The 24857-nt window shown below is 35.0% G+C and overlaps 9 protein-coding genes and 4 pseudogenes across 13 annotated transcripts, besides 6 other annotated features; 8 read left to right on the top strand and 5 right to left on the bottom strand.

Moving 5' to 3' along the window:
* Nucleotides 1-12403: part of a mobile genetic element that runs on past the window's edge.
* Nucleotides 873-1247, top strand: TVAGG3_0296730 (uncharacterized protein; the record flags this gene model as incomplete). Its single annotated transcript, XM_051229349.1, has 1 exon — nucleotides 873-1247. The coding sequence occupies one exon, from the start codon at nucleotides 873-875 to the stop codon at nucleotides 1245-1247; it is 375 nt and encodes a 124-aa protein (XP_051099079.1).
* Nucleotides 3661-4270, top strand: TVAGG3_0296720 (annotated as a pseudogene). Its single transcript has one exon. A coding segment is annotated over exon 1 (610 nt).
* TVAGG3_0296710 lies at nucleotides 4300-4922 on the top strand (annotated as a pseudogene). Its single transcript has one exon. A coding segment is annotated over exon 1 (623 nt).
* Nucleotides 10442-11290, bottom strand: TVAGG3_0296700 (annotated as a pseudogene). Its single transcript has one exon. A coding segment is annotated over exon 1 (849 nt).
* Nucleotides 11363-11734, bottom strand: TVAGG3_0296690 (protein of unknown function, DUF4106 family; the record flags this gene model as incomplete). The annotated part of the gene is made up of 1 exon (XM_051229348.1): nucleotides 11363-11734. A coding segment is annotated over one exon (372 nt), but the record flags the coding sequence as incomplete, so codon positions are not given.
* Nucleotides 12404-12756: 353 nt separating the features above from the next.
* TVAGG3_0296670 lies at nucleotides 12757-14198 on the bottom strand (annotated as a pseudogene). The gene has a single exon. A coding segment is annotated over exon 1 (1442 nt).
* A 151-nt stretch (nucleotides 14199-14349) lies between these two features.
* On the bottom strand, nucleotides 14350-14680 carry TVAGG3_0296660 (protein of unknown function, DUF4106 family; the record flags this gene model as incomplete). The annotated part of the gene is made up of 1 exon (XM_051229347.1): nucleotides 14350-14680. A coding segment is annotated over one exon (331 nt), but the record flags the coding sequence as incomplete, so codon positions are not given.
* Nucleotides 14681-14783: 103 nt separating this feature from the next.
* Nucleotides 14784-14933: a mobile genetic element.
* Nucleotides 14904-14933: a terminal%2Cinverted (terminal inverted repeat of MuDR-3_TvMULE3 transposon ID:TVAGG3_0296650).
* A 939-nt stretch (nucleotides 14934-15872) lies between these two features.
* Nucleotides 15873-23292: a mobile genetic element.
* Nucleotides 16493-16982, top strand: TVAGG3_0296640 (uncharacterized protein; the record flags this gene model as incomplete). The annotated part of the gene is made up of 1 exon (XM_051229346.1): nucleotides 16493-16982. A coding segment is annotated over one exon (490 nt), but the record flags the coding sequence as incomplete, so codon positions are not given.
* On the bottom strand, nucleotides 17364-17855 carry TVAGG3_0296630 (uncharacterized protein; the record flags this gene model as incomplete). Its single annotated transcript, XM_051229345.1, has 1 exon — nucleotides 17364-17855. One exon carries the CDS (start codon nucleotides 17853-17855, stop codon nucleotides 17364-17366), a length of 492 nt encoding a protein of 163 aa, XP_051099075.1.
* On the top strand, nucleotides 18158-18926 carry TVAGG3_0296620 (organellar and viral DNA polymerase type B; the record flags this gene model as incomplete). The annotated part of the gene is made up of 1 exon (XM_051229344.1): nucleotides 18158-18926. A coding segment is annotated over one exon (769 nt), but the record flags the coding sequence as incomplete, so codon positions are not given.
* On the top strand, nucleotides 19510-21228 carry TVAGG3_0296610 (keratin-associated protein family; the record flags this gene model as incomplete). Its single annotated transcript, XM_001294877.2, has 1 exon — nucleotides 19510-21228. A coding segment is annotated over one exon (1719 nt), but the record flags the coding sequence as incomplete, so codon positions are not given.
* On the top strand, nucleotides 21297-22021 carry TVAGG3_0296600 (integrase core domain containing protein family; the record flags this gene model as incomplete). Its single annotated transcript, XM_051229343.1, has 1 exon — nucleotides 21297-22021. A coding segment is annotated over one exon (725 nt), but the record flags the coding sequence as incomplete, so codon positions are not given.
* On the top strand, nucleotides 22630-23292 carry TVAGG3_0296580 (uncharacterized protein; the record flags this gene model as incomplete). The annotated part of the gene is made up of 1 exon (XM_051229342.1): nucleotides 22630-23292. The coding sequence occupies one exon, from the start codon at nucleotides 22630-22632 to the stop codon at nucleotides 23290-23292; it is 663 nt and encodes a 220-aa protein (XP_051099072.1).
* Nucleotides 23293-24393: 1101 nt separating this feature from the next.
* Nucleotides 24394-24464: a mobile genetic element.
* Nucleotides 24465-24485: 21 nt separating this feature from the next.
* Nucleotides 24486-24791: a mobile genetic element.
* Nucleotides 24792-24857: the final 66 nt, after the last annotated feature.

The raw sequence follows: 24857 nt of genomic DNA, 5'->3' as shown, positions 1-24857 counted from the left end.
TTTGTATCGGTAAGGACTTTTATGACTTTGCTTCTAAATTCTACGAACCACCTAGTAACAGTTTCTCTGACTTTCAAGTCTGGTTTCACAACAAACGGTGTGCAGCATATTATTCCATTGTACTACGACTTTTATCTCGAATTGTCTTTCATATACAACTACGGAAAAGTGCTGAAAAAGTATTGAAAAATATATTTTAGGCGAACCAGGTCCCTCGGTCCTCGGTCCCTCGGTCAACTAACATCTTTTTGAAAATGGTGACAACATGACATTTTGACAACAACACAGGAAATAGATTTCATCGTATATGTTTTGTATAAAAAGCAACCCGCGGAATTCCGGCGGTTGGTATATTCTTCACGAAATGCTTGTTTGTCAAGACTTTCATCGTATATGTTTTGTATAAAAAGCACCCCGCGGAATTCCGCGGGGTGGTATATTCTTCACGAAATGCTTGTTTTGAGGTTAAGCCACAAACGAATGTCCGACGGTTAAGCCACAAACGAATGTCCGACGGTTAAGCCACAAACGAATGTCCGACGTCCCACCAAAAAATATTTTTTTATTTTTATTGTAAGAACAGTATGACAGTCGAAGCAAAAACGTTCACGAACAAATCTAATGGCGAAACATTCACAAAAGGCACCTATAACGGTATTGAAGTCTTACGTAGAGACAAGGATGGTTATATAAATGCAACAAAGATATGTCAGCAGTTTAGGAAAGACTTTAGAAGGTTGTTGGAAAATAAGTCCTGGGAAGAGTATTTTAAGGCATTTTGTGAAGAATATACCACCCCGCGGAATTCGCGCGGTTGCTTTTTATACAATGTTAATGCAGAAATTCCCGATGAAATCAAACAGTTTAGAGGAATGTATGTAGACCCAAGACTTACAAACTATATAGCAATGTGGGCTTCTCCAAAATATTGCATAGCAGTTGGAAAAATTCTGGACTCCATAGACAAGAAAGTTCATGAGAAATTAGATGAAGAAGAACTTGAAGATACAGTAGAGAATGCAAAACCTTTGTTCGAAGAAGAAGTTAGAAAAATGCATGAAAAACAAATAGAACATGAACATGAGATATGTTCTGGTTATAGAGACTCTCCATACGAACTAGACCAATGGGAACAAGAAGATTTAAAGAGAGAATTTAGAGAATATGAACTCGCTAAAGTTTCATTAGAAGCTACAGAAGAGAGGTTAAAAGGTTGGGGTCCTTTTGTACAAAAATATTTTGAGTAAATGAACCATTTTATTTTTATTGAATTCGGCAAAAATATATTTTAGGTTAGATGGTTTTTAGGTGTCACCAGGTCCCTCGGTCCCTCGGTCCCTCGGTCAACTAACATCTTTTTGAAAATGGTGACAACATGACATTTTGACAACAACACAGGAAATAGACTTCATCGTATATGTTTTGTATAAAAAGCACCCCGCGGGGTGGTATATTCTTCACAAAATGCTTGTTTTGTCAAACATGAACGTCAATGTTTTGTATAAAAAGCAACCCGCGGAATTCCGCGGGTTGGTATATTCTTCACGAAATGCTTGTTTTGAGGTCGAGCCAAAAGTGGCTCCACCTGTTTTTTCAACCAAAACTCATTTTACTCAGCAAAAATATATTTTAGGTGAAGTGGTGAGATCTCACCTCTTTTTTCACCTCTTTTCTCACCCGTTGAATTTTCATGAATTTCCTTAAGATAAAAAATATATTTTAGTTTTTTAAAAAAATATTTTTTTATTTTTATTGTAAGAACATGTTAGCAACAACAGCACCAAACTCGTTAGTCATGAACCCAACTTCAATGTTAGTAGAGATGAAAAGCTTCATTCCTTCTTCATATACTTTCGAAACAGAAATCCAGAAGATAAAGCAAGAACTTCTCCAAGGAGTTTTTAGACTGTAGTGCAAAAGATGAAACAAATGAAAATATCTTTATGAAATGCAGGATATTATTGACCATCTACCTAAACTTCCTGAAATACAACAACAAAAGCTTACTATTCTTATATCAGAATTCGATGAATAGAAGTCAAAGCAACTGACTCAGTAGAAACCAAGAAGTTCATACGTAAGGTAATAATGAGTTTCTTGGATTTCATTGCAACCACAAAAGTCATGGACAAAGATTGCGATATGGTATAAAGAACATCTCTGACATATACAAATCTGAAGAATTTAAGACCTACGACAACTTTGTTTCGTTAGTTGCAAAATGTGTATGGCAGATAAGAGATAAAGATAGAAGAGGTAAGGTATGGAACGAACAGATAAAACCAGCAACTTTTGAGTTAAAGAAAACATTGACGCGCTTAGTTGTTTTAGCAGGTTTTATTTCAATGTACAATGCTAAAGTGAACCACAATGTTCTAAATGTAAAGCAGCAATGAGGAAATATAACTACTCCGTCAAAGAGATAGAACGTATGCGAAACGACTATGCAGATTTAAAGAAGAAGCAGAGAAACGCAGCAGAAGATAAAATGGACATGTTTGACATTTCTGAACAAAAACTATCAACAGCTGACGATTTCCTTCTATCTGACGTCAAGAAGAAATATAAAGAAACCTTCGGCATTGTGAAAATTTTGACATACTGACAGAAGAAAATAGAAGCTACAAAACTGTTTTAGGATTTCAAATATACATCGTACAATTCATGTAAGGACGCTTGTGAAAAAGAGGTGAGAAAGGAGGTGAGAAAAGAGGTGAGATCTCACCACTTCACCTAAAATATATTTTTGCTGAGTAAAAATGACCAAATTTCATTATATAACTGTTATGAGTGACGAAGAGAACTTTGACACTTCGTAAAAAAAATCCCTGAAGTCTCAACAAAACATATACGAAGAAGTCTATTTCCTGGACTGTTGTCAAAATGTCATGTTGTCACCATTTTCAAAAAGATGTTAGTTGACCGAGGGACCGAGGGACCTGGTTAGATCTAAAATATATTTTTGCTGAAAAAATGACCAAATTTCATGAATTTCCTCATATGTTTGCTACCCGACTTTTTTCGGCCTTGCATAAAACTCTATGAAATCGTGAAAAAATGACCAAATTTCATGATATAACTGTATTTTTTTGACGAAGAGAACTTTTACTCTTCGTAAAAAAAATCCCTGAAATCATGAAAAAATGACCAAATTTCATGAATTTCCTCATATGTTTGCGACCCTCGGAAAACCGAGGAACGAGATTCCGTACGAAAATCGTAAAAAAACTCTATGAAAATCGTGAAAAAATGCTACCCTCGAAAAACCGAGGATAGAGATTCCGTACGAAAATCGTGAAAAAATTGCGACCCCGGTTTTTTTCGGGGTCGCCTAAAACTCATGAAAATCGTGAAAAAATGCGAGTACGTTAAAAACCGTAGTCGCCTAAAACTCATGAAAATCGTAAAAAAACTCATGAAAATCGTGAAAAAATGCGAGTACGTTAAAAACCGTAGTCGCCTAAAACTCATGAAAATCGTAAAAAAACACATGAAAATCGTAAAAAAATGCGAGCAGGGGAAAAACCCTGGTCGCCAAAACTCATGAAAATCGTGAAAAAAACTCTATGAAATCATATCTTTTATACAAGATAGAAAAAAATAAAATTAACGTTAGTTTTTTTAAAATATTTTTTTTTATTTTGTATGTAAAGACAGGAAATGACAAACACTGAGTTTGAAACAGTTAAAAAGATAGACAATGAGACCAAAATAGTTAGAATAGGTGATTTAAACGTAAGATACTCAAAGAAATACAACAAATATTCTTTGTCAGACATTATATCTCCATCTGGAAAGAAAACAAAGGACTGGGTTAAAAATGCTTCAACTCAGAAAATTTTGACAAAAAATCCTGAGCTTATGATATCAGTAAGATTCTATGGAACAAGAGCATATCTTATAGACAAAAGTCTTATACCAGTAGTTTTGTTCTGGATTGACCCAGTTGTTGGATATAATTTCATAACATATGGTTCATTCGATACGGAACGTTGCAGTGAAGGCTTCTTTACATCGTTCAGAAACCGAAGGACTTCAATACAAAAGATATAAGATAGGAAGAACATTTAATATAAGTAGTAGATATGACTCTACAGTCAATAGATTAAGGTTGTGTTTGTAAATGATATGAGAGCTGCTGAAACAGAACTGCTTGAAGTTTTTGAGAAAAGGTATGGTGCTCCCACGAAAGGTAAAGAAACGTTTGAAGTAGATGAGATAGATAGTGCTATAAAATTATTTGACGAAGTTGCTGAAAAAATACATGTAAGCGTTTATTTTTCAAGCTTGACACCAAAGATGGCTCAGGTAGCTCTAGATGGTAAATTGTCTTGTCCGAGTCCTTCTGGCATTCCGAGTCCTTTCTTTGGCATTCCGAGTCCTTCCTTCCGACAGAAAAAGTTTTTCCTTCTGGCATTCCGAGTCTTCCTTCCGACAGGAAAAGTCCTTCCTTCCAACAGGAAAAAGTCCTTCCTTCCAACAGGAAAAGTCCTTCCTTCCAACAGGAAAAGTTTTTCTTTCGACAGGAAAAGTTTTTCTTTTCCGCAGGAAAATTTTTTCTGTTGTCCGTCCGTAAACCATTCAAATTTTCGAAAATTGAGAACTTTTTGGCCGACCTTCAGGAAAATTTTCTTTCCTTCAGGAAAATTTTTCTTTCCGACAGGAAAAGTTTTCTTTCCGCAGGAAAAGTTTTTCTTTCCGACGGAAAAGTTTTTCTTTCCGACAGGAAAAGTTTTTCTTTCCGACAGGAAAAGTCCTTCCTTCCGACAGGAAAAGTCCTTCCATCCGACAGGACACAAACGAATGTCCGACGTACCACCAACCGAGTCCATTCCAACCAGAAGAACCGACAGCCCCAGCACCACAACAGATAAGACTCAAACACTTACATTTTTACGCTTGCTTTTTACAATTTGAACTTTGTTTGCGTAGATATGAATTCTGAAAAGAAGTATGAGGGTCTTGTATGACTTTGTACTTCTCCCATAGTTCATGTCTGTCAAACTTACCTGCCATGGACTCTTTCATAAGTTCCATGAAATCGTCTTCGGACAATCCGGGGAAAAGTATGATATCAGTAAGTATTCTCTTTACATCCTTACTTAAACTCTTGGCTGTCTGTACACAAATGACAACTGAAATGTTAAAGTGTCTGAGCTTCTTGAGAATTGACACATGTCTTGTTCTCTGTTCTTTAACAAAGGATGAGAAGCAAAGTCATCTAAGATAAGAAGACATCTATGAGGGTAAGTCTTCCAATCGTAAGATTGCAATTTCTTCGAAAGGTACTCAATCTCTTTCTGTTTGTTTGTTTCTGAAGTGTTTCTTCTCTAATATTCTCTGCATTTCCTCATTTGGGTCTTTAAAACTTAGAATTGACATACTCATTTATAGCATTGTACTTCAAAACTTCTTCTTTGGTACTTCTTTATCCAATCTAACAATCAGATCTTTTATACATACTAACTTAGACTTTTTTATAATATCTTTGAACGAATTTACGGTTTTGGTCAAATTGACCAGAAGTACTACAAATGACTACTAACTCATAGAATGGGTTCTTCTCATCTAGTTCTTGTTGTTGTGCAGCCATTTTAAGATAAGTGAAAGTCTTACCAGACCCAGGCGGTGCAATTAGACCTGTTATACCATTCTGAGCAAATAGGAACTTGTCATGTATGGGTTTTATCTGAGCATTTTCCAACTTCCTCTTGTTCTTATTTAAAACATTCTCAAATTTCTTGTCAATGTCAGCAAACTTTTTTTCTAACATATTTTTAGAAAAATTAAAATTTTTATCTTTTAGGAAATGTCTAGCGATTTCGCTATCTATATTCGAGACAAGCTTTTCGACAGCAAAACATCTGTCGACCATAAAATCTTACATAGTGTAAACAAGAAAGGGGAATTTGTTCTAAAGTTCTGTTTCTGGGAATATGACAAGAAATAAAACATTAAGCAGAGCAGTCTTAAAATTTGTCAATGACAGACTTGTTGACAGAGATGACGCTCTTGGAGAGATGAAGTCCAACAAACTTCTTAGAATGCAAGAAGACACATGCGCTGTTCTTGAAAATGAAATAGAAGAAGAATAGAAGAAGCTATTAAATGACAAAGCACTTTTACAAAAATATGGTTCTGAGAAGTTTGACATAACTCCACCAGAAAAGAAGAAGAGAGAAAAGAAAGAAAAAAAGTAGAAGAAGAGAAGAAAGAACCAGAGCCAGAGAAAAAGAAATTTGACATGTAAAAATAAAATTTTATTTTTAGAACATTTCTGGGTCAATGTCAATGTTCTCTTCCTCTTTAGGAGCAAACACTGGCTTAGACTCTAAATCTTTTTACCCAATTTACCTTGAACTTCAACTATCTTAGACTCATAATATTCATAGTCGTCTGCTTTCTTTGGTTCATAAGGTATAAACAAGTTTGTATGCTTTGCCTTCTTTAAGGTTTGAGAACCTTCTGTCAAAACTTTCTTTGACTGTTAACAAACCTTCTATGTCTAAGTCTTCAAATTTCGCACCATTTTTAGTCACAATAGCAAACTTAACTGGTTCGATGTTCCAAACTTTGTCAAATGTAGACTTTTCAAAATGGTAGAAGTAAACATTCAAATATGTGAATGGGTCTAGTTCTTCTTTAAGTCCTGACATGTACTTGTTGACTGAGATGAATTTTGTCATCTTTTCTATCGGATAAAAAAAATATTTTTTTTTAAAATTACTCAGAAAAATTTTTCTTTGTATATACACCATTCTGTACGTCTAAAAGACTTTTGACATTTGCCAAGAATGTTCGTTTAGACGCTGTCATATAACCATACTCTTGACAATACTGTTTATACGAATCGTACAATGACCTTTCATCTAAACAACTCAAAGTCAGTTTCATCTATGAACAGTTCATATACACTCTTGTTTGCTTCTAACAATGTTTGTCTCTCTTCGGTATGTGGGAATTTGTCTTGGATTGAACTTAGAAATATCTAATGTCATGAAATATGAGAACAAGTGGTTGTAAAAGTTAGGTGTCAAAGTTTCTGCTAAGTCGTCAAAATATTCTGTATCTTGCATATGAGCTTCTGACGTTCTGACAACTACATATCTTCTGTCAGAACTTTCTAACTTCATCGGAACGGCGTTGTTTGAAACCATAATGAAATTTGCAACATTTTCACAAACTCTTTGGTCTTTATATTTTTTTCAACAACTCCAACTTTGTCTGTTATAAGACTCTTCAAAGCATCCGAGTTCAAAACCTTTGTTGTATCTATACTTTGAAGTTCGTTACATACTATAAGTTTCATATTCTCTATTGAAGAGTTAAATTTACCGCAGATGTTTTCTAAGTTTGTCATATTCGGATTCGAATAACCTTCTAACAGTTTGCATAAGATATCTGTAAAGAATGTGTTCTTACCTGTTCCTTGTTTTCCTATTATGATGAGAGCAGTTTCATTTTTAGCACTTGGATGTTGTAAGATGTTTGCAAACCAACATAAGATATACTCATAGACTCTTTCGTTTCCATTGCATATAATTTCTTTGACATGTCTAACCAAGCTTCTATAACATTTTCTTTCCATTCTACTTGTTCGTATTTATATCCAGTGAAGATAGAATAGAAGTTTGGAGAAGGTGTATAGAACTTTATACCACGAACTGAAAAATCTTCTAACTTTGACAATAGATCTCCCAAGCATCTAACATCTTCATACCAACTTGTACCGACTTTTATTTTCTTAAGTTTCTGTTTACATTCTTGTTCTGAAACTATTGTCGCTTTAGGTTTGTTAAAGACTACATCCCATTCTTTCATAACATAACATTCTGGGCAGAGTCGACATAAATGACTAAACGTTTCAAATTCTCGACTGCTTTTGTTATAGTCTCTAAATGGACACATATTTCTGAACGCTTGGAATCATAAAAATCTGAAAACGTCTATTCTGTACATTTTTTTATAAAAATAAAAAAAAAATATTTTTTTTATTCTTGAGCTATTTGTTGTTCTTGACTTTGTTGTTGCATTTGTTCCATTTGTTGTTCTTGAGCTATTTGTTGTTGAAGTTGTTCTTGTAATACAATACTTTCACCAGTTGCATCTTCCAATTCGAAACTTTTCTGCCGTCATTGACAAATACATAGGACATAAAAGTTTTACAGGAACAAAGTTTGCGTCAACTAAGGTTAAGTTTATGTTTGCTAAAGTGTTTGAGTTTACTAAGCTGAAAACTCTGCATTCGAATGAACAATAGGCAAACCAGCAGAGAAAAGTGTTGTTTATACGCATGAGTATCTTTTGGTCATAGTAGTTTCTGTCGACATTCGAATAGCACTTTGAACCTAAGTTTGAAACAATATATAAAATAGGTGTACTTAAAGTCAATGGAATAGACATTCCTTGTATGACACCTTTTCCTGTTATAGGAAACTGTTGGTAGTAAAAACCAGATATAAGTTTTGTATTATAGCTCATATCGTTTATACTAAACTCAGTCGGACATCCAAACATAATGAAAACCTGCTCTAGTTGCAGCACATGTTACATCCGTCCTTAAAAGTATTAATAAGTCAACAAAACCTGTTGGTGGTATATCTGAGTAAGTATCTTCAAAGGAGTATTTTTTACCATTCACAACAATAAAATCTTCTGGTGTCAAAAGAGCAAAACAGGCTTTAGTCGTCATCGTGTTTAAGGTCAGTTTCAATATCGTCCTTGAGGACTTTGTAAGTTTGTTGTTATAGAATTATATGACTCAGGGTTTTTAGTCGTAATAGTATAAACCACTATGTCTTCTGCCATTTTTACTTAGCAAGTAAATTTTAATGAAATGTTGTGGTCGTCAAATATTTTTTATGACGTCTGGGAAACTATATTTTTAAGTTCAAGGTTTCACCTCCTTTCATAACGTATATCTTGTCAATGACATTATATGAAACACCACAGCAAGCAATGTCGGGTTCTATTTCTTTGATGTTTATATCGTCTGCCTCTGTCAAAAGTTTCAATAGTTCTTTCAAAATTTCATGAGGTGCGATGACAATGGAGTTCACTTTTACAGGGTTGTGCTCAACCAAGTTTAACATTATACCCAAAGCCTGACAAATCTTCTCCTGAGTTTTAAGTTTGTCTTTCAGTTGCATGTAGTCGTTTCGAATATCTGCAACAGAACTTAAGTCTCTGCTAACTTCAGGGTATGTTGTTGTTCTTTTACAGAACTATTGTTTACCATCTTCGTCTTCGTATGGTTTCCCCACTTCAACATCTCTGTCTTTGACATTGACACAACACTTGACTGTTTGTTTGAGTTGGTGAATTTAATTCAATCTGCCACCGCCATTAAACCTTTTGAAACACTTACGCTTCTATTTTTCGGAAATGACATTTTACTTAGAATAAAAAGATGGACGTATTTGAGTATCTCTTCGAATTGAAGCAAAAACAAAGTTTACACACACAAACAAACAAGTTCATTGACAGAGTAGTTCTTTACACAAACAATGGAAAATGTTATAGAATAGCAGTCTTTGCTACGAACCAAAATATTTTCATAAAGCAAAGAAAGTTGGTATAACTGAGATGGTGAAAGTTTCTTGACGTTGACAAAAATATAACAACAAAACTGACCGATATTTCTAAAGGAAAGTTTTTAATACAATACTATGTTAAGACTGGCGTCTGTCAATATTTGACGGAGAGAAGTCAGTTCAAGAACAACTTACTGACCTGCTGCCAAAATCTGCTCGATGGAAGCTGTCGTTATCCAATTCTGAGGAGCTCCAGCAGGTTTCATCGAACGAATCTTCAAAAAGAGCATCTTCCGTGAAAAGTGCTATTGGTTTTGTAAACTTCTTTGCTTTCAATTCATCTGGACCGTCTCTGTCACCAGTATATTGTATTTGAACTGTACCAACAGTTAAAATACCACCCATAAAGTCTTCTGAGTCAGCAAAATGGAATGCCAAGCCAAAAGTTTGAACGGTCTCCATTTGTATATTGAGTTTTTTGACCTCCTGTATGAGTCCATACTTTCACATATGGCATAATAGAACTTTGCATTTCAGGGTTAATGGTTGTTGTGAAGTTGTTGTTAAAGTTCATAGCATCTAATGTCAAGTTGTATGACCTCATATCTTCAACTGTAGAATATTCTTCTCTTGGATAATATTTGCCATCTATGTTTATATGATATTAATACCAGGGTTGTAGAAACAAGAATAGTCATTTATAGTTCGTCTGAACAGTACAAACATAGTATCTGCATGTTTCATTGCAGTTGTTAAGGCAATATCTGTTCTTGCACCTGGGTCAGCACTTTGGTTTCCAACTTCACTGCAAAGTCTTTGACAGATATTTGGTGTATAGGGAACATAAGCGGAACTGCAATATATTTGGCAGCTAAAGCATTTGAAATATCTGGGTCCAACATATAGACTGCAAGTCTGCTTTCTATTCTCTTGCATTCAAATTTTTCGCATGTGAACTTAACTGGGTCCCAAGCATCTCCAGCAGCATTGAAATAATAGTTTACTTCAGTGTTGAGGTTTGAGAAAACCAAAGTCTAAGTCAACTTTGTTTTTGCAAAAGTCGGCGAATGACATTTTATTTGTTCCCACTACTTCTGTAAGAGTGAATGGGTCTTGTGTTGGTGCAATGACTAAGTTATTTTTGCTTGGAGTAAGTTCGATAGAAATTTTTCCTGCCCAGTTTGGCAAGTATCTTAAAAACCTGAAGATGAGGAAAGATGACAAAGGAACTCTAAGTTTCAATTTTACTTTGGTTACTGCTGCTGCAGTTTGTCCAGAAAGGTTAACATAAACTCCTGGAACGTTAGGGTCAAGTCTTCTTATTTTCTCAATGGTTGCATACTGGTCTGTTTGTTCTCTAGCTTGTGGTTGTACTGAGTTTCCAAAGCGAACCATTCATAGTTTGCCCATGTTACTGTTTGAACTAAGTCAGAGTTAGAATATATCTTATATCCCATGAAAACTTCTGGAGCATATTGGTATCCGACATAGAAAATTCCATTGCAACCTTTCTTGTCAGACAACTTAGCAGAAGGTTTTATTTCAATGTCTTGTTCCACGTATAAGAAAGAGTTGTCAATAGAAATAATATGAAACCTGTCGCAAGCAATATCTACTGTTGTTGAAGAACCTTCTCCAAACTCACCTACGTTTCCATAAGAAACAGCAGTTGTATATTCGTAAGTTCCAGGAACTATTTCTGACCTTCTAATGGCATTGTCGCATTCGTTATACCATTCGGAAACATTTCCATTCATGGCATCCAAAACTGTTGGCGTTATTCTGAGCGGCGTACATTTCATATGGGTAAAAATATAGAATAGTTGGGTTTATATGTCATAATAGAACCCACGTGGACCAAGCTTTACTTTCTTCCTGACTGAGTTTTTAACTCTTCTTTTTCCTTCATTGCCACTACTTTCACTAGATGAAGTTACTTCTTCACTACTTTCACTTTGTTCTACTCTTCTTCTTTGGTGTCGCTTTGGTAACTTGCCCTCTGCTTGAAGTTGTTGCATCTTTGCATTATGTTCATCTAGTATGTTGCAAATTTCCCATGTCCTTTTTGCCTTTTGGCTCTGGTCGCCCATCTCAGGTAACCTATATCCTAGAAAGAGTTTGTCATAGTTTGTATTTGAGTCTTCGCGTATTGTTTGCATGACTCTTTCCTGAGTTTCCGGTTCAAGCTCTTCAAACAGTGCCTGTCCATATGGAATATGCTCGTTTCCAAATATATGTTTTTGTAGCCATTCTGGTTTTCTTTCCATGTTACCAACAATATCTTTTGTGAATGGGAAAGCTTTTACCCAAAGTTTCAGTCTTGTGTCATTTATTTCTGTAGTTGGTTTTATTTTGTCAAGGAACATGTTTTTCAATACTAACATTTCATTTGGTACTGTCCATTTGAGTTTTCTTAAATATTCATCCCTTCTCGGTTCATTGTCTGCAAAGTAAGTTTTTATGACATTTTGTAAACTTTCATTTGCAAGGTCATGTACAATAGGTTCTCTTCCTTCTCTGTCCATAACTTTCTTTCTAAACTCTTCACCAAATATACCATCTTTATGGTTCTGTGTAGTTCTTTGAGATAAATGTTCTAGAACGTCAGGTGTTATATTTCCATCAGCCATGTTCATTTCATACTGGTCCAAAATATCTGCATGTTTCATATCTTTCAATGGCATTAAAGCCGCGCTTAAAATACCAGCTATATCTTGTTCACCATTGACTTCCATTGCGTCTACAACTTCTTGGAATTGTGGTTGTAAGTTTATGAACCACCTATCCGGGTTAGCTTTATGACCCCATCTCATTGTAGTTCCATCGTCTGCAGAAACAAAAGTAGGTTTGTTTCCATCTTGGTTAGGTTCTGAATGAACTTTAAACAATGTTTCATTTCTATATGTTTTCTTGAATTTAACCTTTTATTTTCACCGAGTTCATCCAAAGATTGAACGTTAAATGCTCGTAAGTAAAAAGGGTTGTTGTATTTGTGTACATTTTCTTTCAGTACTTCCATTCTATGCTGAATATTTTCATCTGGTGTTGGAGTCTTTTGTATGTCGGCAAACATTTTTCGATATTCTTCTACTATGTCAGCCGAATTTTTTTTAGACTCTTGGAAAGATTCCATATTCACCTCATACTCTTGTTGAGGGTCAAGATTTTTCGGCTGTTCCAAATCTTCATCTAGTTCTGTGAAGTTAGTTTCCAAAGGAAGGACTTGTTCGTTTCCTTCAGGCTCTTCTAGCTGTTGTTGCTGAACTATTTCTTCCATGTCTGGTTGTATCTGAACTTCTTCCTGTGGAGTTTCTTGTACCTCATCTGCTGGCATTTCATATATTCCGAGACCGTTTTCAACAATTTCCCTATCTACGTCATCCGCATTCATAAGCTTTTGTTCTTTCGTTCCGTCTCTATTTTTTACGCGTTTCATGACGAAAGTTGAATTGTCATTTAGCTCTGACATCAAATATCTCGGAGTAAATTCATCCATGTCATTTGGATGATATGCTATTAAATCATATCCCTTAGCGAGCTTGTATTTTCCAGGTTTGAGATTATATCCGTTTTGGTGCTGAGCCATAAAGCTAAATAGGTTCGGGTCAGTATTTCCATCCTTGAACTTTCTAATAGCTTCTTTATATCTGTCACTAAAGTCAATAGTATCTGAGAAACCACACTCTTCTTTAAGCATTTTTAAGAATTCTTGGTTTCCTTGTTCTCTACTTCTTTTATGTCCTTGCTCTGTTTGTGGTTGTTGTTGTGCAGGGTTTTGAACTGTTGGTTGCTGTGCTGGTTGTTGTGTTGGTTGTTGTGCTGGTTGTGGAGGTGGTTGTTGTGCTGGTTGTTGTGTTGGTTGTTGTGTTGGTTGTTGTGTTGGTTTTGGTGCATGCCTGTGTCTGTGTCCATGTGATGATGTAAATGTTCTAGGTAGTCCTGGTGCAGGTGCTTCTCTTGGAGGGTTTGGTGGTATATAAGTTCCACCAGCTGGCACATATGTTCCATCTGCAGCGTAATGTCCTACCTGACTTTTCGTTCTTAAGAAAGCATTTACTAGGTCTGTTTTGGTCTGTTGTAACTCTTTTTCTTGACTTTTCACAACAGTTGCTCTAACGCGTCATAGGCACTTTGAACTGCCTGTCTCGTTGCTGCATCTGTTATTTTCGTCATATTTTGTGCTACTTCTTTTAACTCTTTGTCGAAACCTTCAGACTTCAGTTTCTTTCCAGATGAGAAGTCGTTCACTTGTTTCACCTTACTATGAAGAGCTTCGAAAGCGTTCTTAAAGTCAGCATTTGTTAAAGCTTCATTTGAACTATCTTCATCCGCTTGTATTTTTGTCCTTATTGACCCTATGAGTTGGGCTGCTTTAGCGTTGGCTTGGCATCTAACCAGTCATTGTTAGCTTTTATATATTCTGCGCTTTTCATTGCCTTTTGCATGGCTGCGTCGTTATTTTTACTTTCTTGTGCTAAGTTTTCATACTGTACGGTTTGGTTTTGCAACTGTAAAAGTTTTTCTGCCTTTACAGTTGCTTCAACTTCTTTTTTATACTCATCGCTATCCATATATGTCTTCAGGGCTTTTTGTTTTATCTCTTCATCTTTCAGTACTTTATATTGAGTAGTATGGTTTTTTCAAATTTATAACATCTTGTTCCATTTTTGCTACTTCTGCTGCTTTTTCTGACACTTTTTCGCATATTCCTCTGTACTTAGTTCTTTCAGTTGTTCTTCTTTCTTCTTTTTCTCTACGTTTAACTCATTGAGTTTCTTTGTGTGTCTGTCATATTCTAGTTTCTTTTCGTTTTCACCTATTTGCTTCTGTATGTCTATGTTTGACTTTTTGACATCTGCTATTTGATTTTTGAGTGAACTCAAATTCATTTGACTTTGAGGGTTATAAGCTGTTCCGTCTGCAGCTCCACCATAGCCTGCCATTTTCGCTAAAAGTGCCGCTCTTAAACCTCCACTCTGTGCACCAATAACTCGGTTTAAAAGCATAGGATTGCTTGACATTTGTTGCAACATAGTGGGGTCATTCAGCATTTGTTGTTGCAACTGTTGTTGTGGTGTTAGTCTTACTATTGGATGTTTCAATGCTCTCTTCCTCTTACGTATATTCTTACGTAGCTTACGTGGCATTTTAAGTGAAGTTAAAAAGCGGTTTTATACTAAACATCTTCGGGGCTAGAGGGCACGAAGTGCCTGGAAGCCCCAATGCCTTTTTTTTTTTTTTTTTTTTTTTAGAGGGAACGGGAATAGCATCCAATATTCCCTGAGAATGGTTGCGCATTCTCAGTTCCCTCTATATTTCGAACGAAGCTCTCATCGGTCTTTTTTTTTAATACTAAACGTTTTTTTTCCCTGTCACTTTTAGCTAAAATTTGGGTTTGCCTTTCGATTTCGGAAATTAAATTTCCAAATTTTTTGTCGATTTCGGAAATAACAGGATCCCGCATCCAACACGCAACAACAAAACACAAAACACACTTTTTGGTTCTTTCATCGTTTTAATCGTAATTTATGTAATACATGATTTGGATAAATTTTACAAAAATAGAACCTATATTATATTCTTTTCAAAGATTCTTGCAAATCATCAAAAATAATTGTATTTTAAAAAACGATCAAATTATCCTTTCATTATTTTAAACTTAAATTAGTTTTTATGATTGACTAAAGCAATCATATTTATTCATCATTAAATAAACAAAAAAATAATATTTGAGAGTTATTTCAAAAAAAAAACACATTGAATTTATTAATTTGTCTCAATTTCAGTATTATAAATTTTTATAATTTCAATATTTTGAAATACACTTTGTAATATTTCAATATTTATGACATTTCAATGTATTAAGTGGTCTCAAATTGAGCTTCTCAAATATAAGTTGGCCTATTCAAATAATAAAATTAAATAATATTTAAAATAATAAATAAAAGTGATTGAGGTCATAGCAAAACGGCTGTTTCAGTCATTAATTCTTAAAAATAAAAAGGGTAAAAACTAAATACAATGGGTAAAATTCAATAGTGTCTGTGCTATCGTTCAATTTGAAGGTGTCTTTTGAAACCGCAAGACACATTGAATTTTTGAATAGTGTATTATGGTTTGACAGACACCAATGAAAAAAATAAAATGATATTTATTTTAAATATATAAGATCCTTATATAAAATATAAATATTTTATCGTTTTATTTTCTTGTTTTAGAAATGTTTTTTATTGAAAAATCAATAAAACTAACTCCAAAATAAAATTTTTGATTTAAAGACACTATGATGACACCAGGCAAATCTTCCAAGACACCTATCGTCGGGAATCTAACAACCCTACTTCGTTATCTTTCAAGGTTTCTCACGTTATGACATTGAACTCATTTGGAAACAGTCAGGTATAACATTACCTTTTGAAGAAATTTGGGAAGCATATAAGTCTCTCATCTCTCCTCGTTCATACCTTGAGATTCATATCATGACTAATACCATTAAAGTCAAAAATATTCCATGGGAACGACCAACATTGTTTTAAAGTTTAACCTTCAATTGACTGATGGTAAACAAATTCCATGCATCTCTGTCGCCATTTCTGTTAATATTTTTGCTGTCATTCATATCATCCACTTCTCCATCCGTTAGCTTTTGAGGATATGGGTTAGAATAGCTGTTCTTAAATGAAGGCTTTTCACCTTTTAGCGCATAAACTCTATAACTTTCTGCATACTTTATGTTTGAACCTCCTGAGCCATCATTGACATAAATTTTTATAGGTTTCCACCCTTTGTTCATATTCCTGCTTCTTCCCTTTGCTCTTTTGTTCAGTAGTTCTACATCTTTATACACAGCTCCTGTCTCAGTGAATTCAACAATATTTTCATTCGTTAGCTTTACATTCAAACCCTTGTCGAGTATATTGTTCATTTCATACATATAAAAGGTTTTTATTCTATATGAAATGAGAAGCAAATCCATCTTAGCTGGTGCCGTTAATGTTCCAATTGAACCAACATCAAATGTTGACTCACGAACGACAAACAATATTGTCATAAAGAACTATAGTTCGGAGTGTTTGAAAGAAAAAGAACCAGATCTTAAGTCGGTGAATTTAAACACAGCTTCAAACGCTAACGCTACATCAGATGTTAAGTTAGAGTATCCACCACTGGACCAAGTTCTTTCAAGAGAAGCCAACGACAACCCTTACACAAATGTTCAAACAAATCCTTCAGATAACGTAGACCATTACCTTCTTCAGTTATATCAAACAATTTTACTCAAAGACGATAAGAAGCTTTTGACAAATCTTATAAGTAAGAACCAAATAATTCTAACAAAGGAGGACCTTGAAAATATTATATCACGAATAACAGGAAAGCAATGTGTCATTGACTATCTCGACCCTGAAATCGAATGCTGTGGTCAAACTCCAATATTCATGAAAATAGGTAACATCCGCATCATTGAAACACCAGGTACTCCAGGAGTTGAGTTTAAGTATAAATATTCGAACGAGTATACAAAACTATCTACTTACTATAAGCTTTGTTTGAAATATGTTTTAGTAAATTAAAGCAGTCAGTCAGTCAAAAAAATTCAAGTTAGCAATTTGTAATATCTATCCAAAACTTCTTCAACAGTATCGAACTCATCTTCATAATGCAAACCTAATCTTATTGACTTGGTGCAATTTTCACTAACACAATATAGCGCTTTGCGCTCGGCGCCTTTGACGCCTTTTTCTGTTCTCTTGACTGACATAACTAACTCATTTGTTTCATCAAACAGCAACAACCAAAGTTCATGACCTAATACATAACATTCATACTTTATATTTTTAGCTCTGAGTTCTCTTGTAAGCCGTTGCATTTAATATTTTCTAAAAAGTCAACTTCAACAGTCATTCGCACTGGTGCCTTCAGTACTACGGGCTCGCCTTGAAAGTCAACTAGTCTGAATTGCATGTCTTTCAAATTATGAGGACTAATGCGAACCCATTTACCTAAATGAGTTACTATGACAGGAACGTTTGGAATGAACATTGAATTTACTTCATAACAGAAAGACTTATATTCTACTGAACCTTTACTATTAACTCCTGAAATACCTGTGACATTAGCTATTTTAGACTCAATGTACAAACAATTGCCATAACATACGTATGGAACGGATTTCATCTCAATCGTTTTGTCAACACTTTTCAAAGGAAATGTCATATGGTATGCTCCCAGAAGCAATTGAACTCTATGACTCATTCGTGTTATCTTAAACTCCTTCGCATAACTGAACTTCAAAACTCCTGCAATAAGTTTAACATTCATTAAGTTTTCTTCGTTATCCTTGTTTATTGTAGTATTTATGAGAGCATTTAACACTCCAGCTAATGTTTCCATCTTATATTCTACATTATTGTGAAATCTTATTTCATGCTTCTTTCCATCTATTTCAAGCTCCATGAAATCTGTTTCGTCAGTTATAACGAATGAAGCAATAGTATTAAAGTCAACCATTCTGAAAGCAAGCGCTTCATTCTGAAGACCTATGTTTGTTTGTAGCTTTACTGTCCCGTATTCGTTTGGGTCTGTACTTTGCAAATAGAACAACATTTTATTCTCATTAAAATATGACTATTGCTGCATATGCGTATGAAACAAATGAAGCAAGAAGAGCACATGAACTAGTAAACGAAAACTCAACTTTAACCATTGAAGGCAATGATTTAGTCATTGACGATGGAAAAACTAAAAAAGTCATTGATTTCGATACTTTTAACACTTATGACCCATTCATTACAACAAGCAAGGTTCCCATCATAAATGATGGAACGGTGCAATATATAAATTCAACAGTAGATGCCTCATTAGTGAAAGTACTGAATGTTCTCATTGAATTGTTAAAGAGCTTTCAATTTGACGACAACATTAAATGCCTAAAGAATTTAGTCATGAATGAGAAACAAATTCTCGGCGTTGCTGGTAGCAGTAATGATGTACACCTTATGACATTAGAATATTATAACGAACATAAAGATGAACTGAAAGGAGAGAAGGGTGACACCGGACCTCAAGGACCACAAGGAATACAAGGAATACAAGGAATACAAGGACCTCAAGGCGAAAACGGTTTGGATGGAAAGGATGGAAAGGATGGAAAAACTGCTAAATCATGGATATGGAACCTTATAAATACTGGTTTAACAGCTGCTTCATATGGAGTTCTTCAATACCAAATCGGAAAGATATGGGCAGTACTTGGTGAAGAAGTTTTAGATGACGTTAAAAATGCTTTGAACTTCATTTCAAATGGTTCGGATACTATTAAAACTTTATCTGGTTGGATGCAAGAAACAAGGAGTCAAATAGATACTGTAAGACGTATAGCAAACAATGCACGTACGGGATTGGATACTTTACGAGAAGCACAAAATACACTAAAGGAAGCAAATGATATTCTTGGCTCAGTAGACATGCATGAAGATTGGCTTAAAGGTATTGACAAATCTTTAAAAAATCACAGTCAGTCTATTGCTGACTACAAGAAAAGTATAGATTTTTTACATAGTGCTATGGACGTACATGATGGAAGCATAAGGAACTTACTTAATGCTAACAATAACTTACCAGGAACTATTAAAGCATTTATAAAGTCCTTTGTAAAACCCGGTGCTCTAACATTTAGGTCTTTGAGAGCAAGAGCATTGAAGTCAAGAGATGCAGAAACTCCAACAGAACCTACAGAAGGAACTAAAACAAAGAAACTCCAGAAGAACCACCAAAACCAACAGCTAATGAAATATTGTTCGAATATTTTCCAAGGTACTCTGTTCTCATTGCATACATTCAAGAAATACTTAAGAAAGCAGACTTGACTTTAGGAGATGATGAAAGTTCTGTATATCTTTCGTTCCAGTTTCAAATAGCAGAACTTTTGAGACAGATATGCTTAATGTATGACAACATCTCTGATTTCACAAGATATGATGACGACCATGACCCCGAACACGGCGAAGAAGAAGTTTTACAAACATCCATTAAGACAGGAAAGGTTTTAACACAAAGTCTCATTATTGACACCAAAGATGGCGAAGTGGACGTTCTTCAAGAGCTGAAGAAAAATACTTCTTCGGGAGGTGGTGGTAGGCATGAACTTGAAATAAATGAGATAGAAGAGAAATTAGCCGAAAAAGCAGATAAAGAACATAAACACAATATCTCCGATATAAATGAACTTCAAGCTACATTAAATAGTAAAGCGGACAAAAATGAACTTGACGCAATGAACAAAGTTTTGAAATCTCATAAACACAATATCTCCGATATAAATGAACTTCAAGCTACATTAAATAGTAAAGCGGACAAGAACCATGTTCATTATATAAGTTCAGACGAACAGATTATAACGGACTATCATGGATATTTAACACAGGGTGAAAAAGTGAAGACGAAAAATGTTAATGAAAGAAGATATAAATTCATTCGTGCTAAAGGTTATGACATACACTGTACTGTACAGTATGACACAGGTATAGCACCACAAACATTTGGTTATAACGCTGAAATTTATGCTTCATACTTCTTTGTTAACGGTGTATTAGTTGAACCAAGATTTATGTTAAGAGTTAAGGCAAAAATAACTTTTGAAGATGCTATTAAAAGTAAAGCTGACAAAAATGAACTTGACGCAATGAACAAAGTTTTGAAATCTCATAAACACAATATCTACGATATAAATGAACTTCAAACTTCTTTAGACAGTAAAGCAGACAAAAACCATACACATGAATCCTTCACTACTGTTAGAGCTGATGACATAATACTGAACTTTGACCTTGGTTCAAGTGCACCTTTAGAGAATCCAAGTACAAGCGTAAAAGACACGCTTAACAGTTTAGATAACAGTTGCAGGAACATTGAAGGTCATGCCAGAAACTTTGAAGCACATGAACTACCAGCAATGTTAGATAAGAAAGCCGACAAAACTTATGTAGATGAAAATTATGCAAAGAAGTCGGAAGTAAATGATAAAATTAATGGAAAAGCTGATAAAGAGCATGTGCATGAAGAATTTCAAACAATCAGGATTAAAGAAATTAATGCATACATTGAAGAAGTAACAAAAACAGGAAGAGACGGTGCAACTGTACAAGAACAAAGAATTTATCCTCCTACTTTTCCTAATGGTTTAATAACAAACAATATAAATATTGTAGACGGCGATGGCTTTATAAATGTTAAACATGAACTTCAAACAATGAAGACTCAGATTCTTGAAACCATATATCCTATAGGCTCTATTTATACGTCAATGAATTCAACAAATCCGGCAAGTGTTTTAGGTTTTGGTACGTGGGAACAGATTGTAGATAAATTCCTCTATTGTGCGAACTCTTCAAAGCAAACAGGTGGTTCGAAGAAAATTAAAGAAGCAAACCTTCCACCGCACACTCATACAGGAACTACAAACTTTTCTGGCGACCATAGCCACTCATTAAGAGACCACCCATTATACAACTCAGAATATGAAGCTGGCAATGACGTTTTATCTCCATCTTATAACAATGCAGCAAAAAAGATTTTTCGACCAACTGAACCAGGAGGAAATCATTCACACACTTTCACAACAAATCCAACAGGCTCGGGTGCAGATTATATGCCACCATTTGTGACTGTATTCGCATGGTACCGCGTTCAATGAACGCGCTTGAGCCTAGACCCTTTGGGTCAAGGCTTACCGTGTTCAATGAAATCTTTAACTTTACATAAATGAGCTTGAAAGAAGTATTCGAACAACATCCATGGAGGTCATTTAAGAAATTCAATGAAGCTGCAAAGAGTTGGGGATTTACTAACAGAGCTGAAGTTAAAAAGTTCTTTGACAAAAATGTTGTACATCAAACAAAAATAAACCCTTACGACTACTTTTTACCAATTTACTCCAACACTCCCGACGCATACCAATTTGACACTCTCATTCAAAGCAGAAAAGGAGGACATAAACCATTCCTCATCTTCATAAATGTTAACACTCGCAAAGCTTTTGCGTATATAATGAGAAATAAAGGAACTCGTGAAGTGTTAAGAGTTTTACAAAAGTTTGTAGCAGAACATAACCCAAGTACTTTAACATCAGACCAGGATTCAGCATACCTCAGCAACGAAATCACAGAATTTCTCATTAAGCATAACATAACTCACTACACTACTGAAGACCATAACCATAACATACTCGGTATCATTAACCGCTTCATAAGAACGCTCAGAGATTTAAACCAAGAGCGAGATTTTACCGAAGAAACAATGAAACATTTTCTCGAAGTATATAATTCCTCAACACATTCTACAACAGGACATACACCAAATTCAATGACACAACAACAAGAAGAAAAGTATATACAAAAGAAACGAAGCCAAACACAAAATATCAGAAATTCAAAACAATTTACACTCATTCCTGGTACAAAAGTTCGTGTAGTTCTTGACGACAAACCGTTGACAAAGAAACGTTTAAGGTTAAGTCGAAATTATTATATCGTAGACTCTACGCAAGGTAATGGATATCTTATAAAAGCTGCCGACGACTCTATTGCGTTTTATCCTCGTCATAAATTAGTCGAAAGTAGTAATGGCAAACTTGCTGAAACCATTGACGAAGCAAAGCGAGGAGTGGTTATTGAAATACTTGGCTATAACATAAACGATGACACTTATAAAGTAAGATATGAAGGAGGCGTTGAAGATGTTATACCATCTAAGAACTTGAGAGAATCTAAACCAACTCATCTGGGTCCATTAGAGCGGGAGTACTGGAAAGACAAAAATATGCCAGAAAGAATAAGAAAATTATTCTAAACTTTTTCGTTGGATGTAAATCAGACATGAATGAGAACAATCATGAAATTATTAATGGTACCATGAATTTTAACATAAAGACGCAAAGCGGCGGGGCATAGCCCATGAACAAAAATAATTTTTAGGGTAGATGGGTATATCTAACCTCATTTCTACCCTCATGAATTTTCATGAATTTCCTTAAGATAGAAAAAATAAAGTTAGTTTTATTTTTATTTATTTTTTTATTTTGTATGTAAGAACAGAAATGTCAGTCGAAGCAAAAACATTCACTAACAAATATAATGGCGAAACATTCACAAAAGGCACTTATAATGGTATTGAAGTCTTACGTAGAGACAAGGATGGTTACATTAATGCAACAAATATGTGTCAGCAGTTTAGGAAAGACTTTAGAAAGTTGTTGGAAAATAAGTCCTGGGAAGAGTATTATAAGGCATTTTGTGAAGAATATAGCAACAGTCCGAATTCCGGCGGTTGCTTTTTATACAAAATTCATGCAGGAATTCCTGATGAAATCAAACAGGTTAGAGGAACGTATGTAGACCCAAGACTTATAAACTATATAGCAATGTGGGCTTCTCCAAAATATTGCATAGCAGTTGGAAAAATTATGGACTCCATAGACAAGAAAGTTCATGAGAAGTTAGATGAAGAAGAACTCGAAGATACAGTAGAGAATGCTAAACCTTTGTTTGAAGAAGAAGTTAGAAAAATGTGCGAAAAACAATTAGAACATGAACGTGAGATATGTTATGGTTATAGAGATTCTCCATACGAACTAGACCAATGGGAACAAGAAGATTTAAAGAGAGAATTTAGAGAATATGAACTCGCTAAGATAGCATTAGAAACTGCAGAAAAGAAGTTAAAAGTTTGGGGTCGTTTTGTACAAAAATATTGTAGGTAAATGAACTCATTATTTTTGCTGAATTCGTGAGATTCTGAGTAAAATGGCATATGGCATGTGTCAAACCGTTGAGTTTTCACAAAATTCCAAAAATAACGTTTACCATGTAAAACGATTATAAATAATGAGGGTAGAATTCGTGGTAGAAATTAGGTTAGATATACCCATCTACCCTAAAAATTATTTTTGCTGAATTCAGCACAAAATTCTGAGTAAAATGACATATGGCACGTGTCAAACCGTTGAGTTTTCACACATTTTAAAAATTGCTGCGGAAAGTTCGTCAAAAAAGTGAAGGTTCCCGACGGTTTCAAACCGCCATACTTTACATGAAGATAGTTTACAATGTCAACTAAATATCATGTACGATAGAAACGGTTATGTAAAGTTTACATTTTGTAAAGTTTTGTCCTGATTCAAGACAAGTCTTGTATTTTTTCAGAACAAGTCTTGTATTTTTGTCATAAGACGAAATGGTGGAAGTGAGGTGAAGTCAAAAAGTGACATATATTTGGCCGGCTAAATTCCCCTTTAGTTTACATGTCAAAATTACAATAAATTAATTATTTTGCTTAGCAATTAGCTATGTATTAAAACTAAAATTATTACTATTCAATTCTTTACATTATAGATACAAGGTGATGTGAATTTTGCATCCCTGGGATAGACGATACACCCAAAGTGTCACCTTTTTGGGATAACAAAAATTTATATATATGAGAGTTCTGCAAATCATATGCACAATATCTATTCTGCCTGACTTCTTGTATATAGGAGTCAGGCTGAATAGATATTGTGCATGTGGCAATATAAGTATTTCCGAGATTGCCATCGTGCGCTATAGTACACTACTTCTCCTTGGTCCTAGCTCGGTTCCAAGGATATCGGTGTTCAAGGATTTGGCAAGGTCCTTCTGAAGTCTCTCATTCGATGAGAGATTTCGGAAGAACCTTGCCTTAGAGTATTCCAACTCTTGTTCTCTTGTCCCTGAATAGTCAGAAAAGCTATTTGACTACTTAAGACAGAGATTATCCGAGGTCCCTCATTTGATGAGAGGCCTCGGATAATCTCTGCCTTAAAGTTGTACACTTGTAGTCCATCAGAATGTAAGTATACACGGATAGGACAGCTTTCTTCTGAAGTCTTAGATTTGATGAGAAGCCTCAGAAGAAAACTGTCCTATTTTATAATAGGAGGAGTTTCAGAAGCTCCAGAGCTCCCTTTCGTAAGGAATAGGAGCTTTGGAGCTCCTGGTTCGAAGATGTGCTTCGCATCTTTCATCAGCATAGGATATTTATCAACTGGGACTCTGTTGATGAAGACTCAGGAGCTCCAAAGCTCCCTTTCGTAAGGATTAGGAGCTTTGGAGCTCCTGGTTCGTAGATGGGCTTCGCATCTTTCATCAAAAGAGGCCCAAATGGTAAATATCCTCTGCTGATGAGCTTCAGGAGCTCCAAGGCTCCCTCTCGTAACGATTAGGAGCTTTGTAGCTCCTGAAGGTAAGGTAGGATTGCTCTGATCTCTAATCAGTAGATGCCATGCCTCATTATGGACTCTACTGACAA

This window comes from Trichomonas vaginalis, chromosome V, assembly GCF_026262505.1.
Source record: "Trichomonas vaginalis G3 chromosome V, whole genome shotgun sequence".
Classification (NCBI taxonomy): Eukaryota; Parabasalia; order Trichomonadida; family Trichomonadidae; genus Trichomonas; species Trichomonas vaginalis.
Note: the sequence above shows the minus strand (reverse complement) of the source record. Positions and strands in the feature narration are given on the sequence as shown.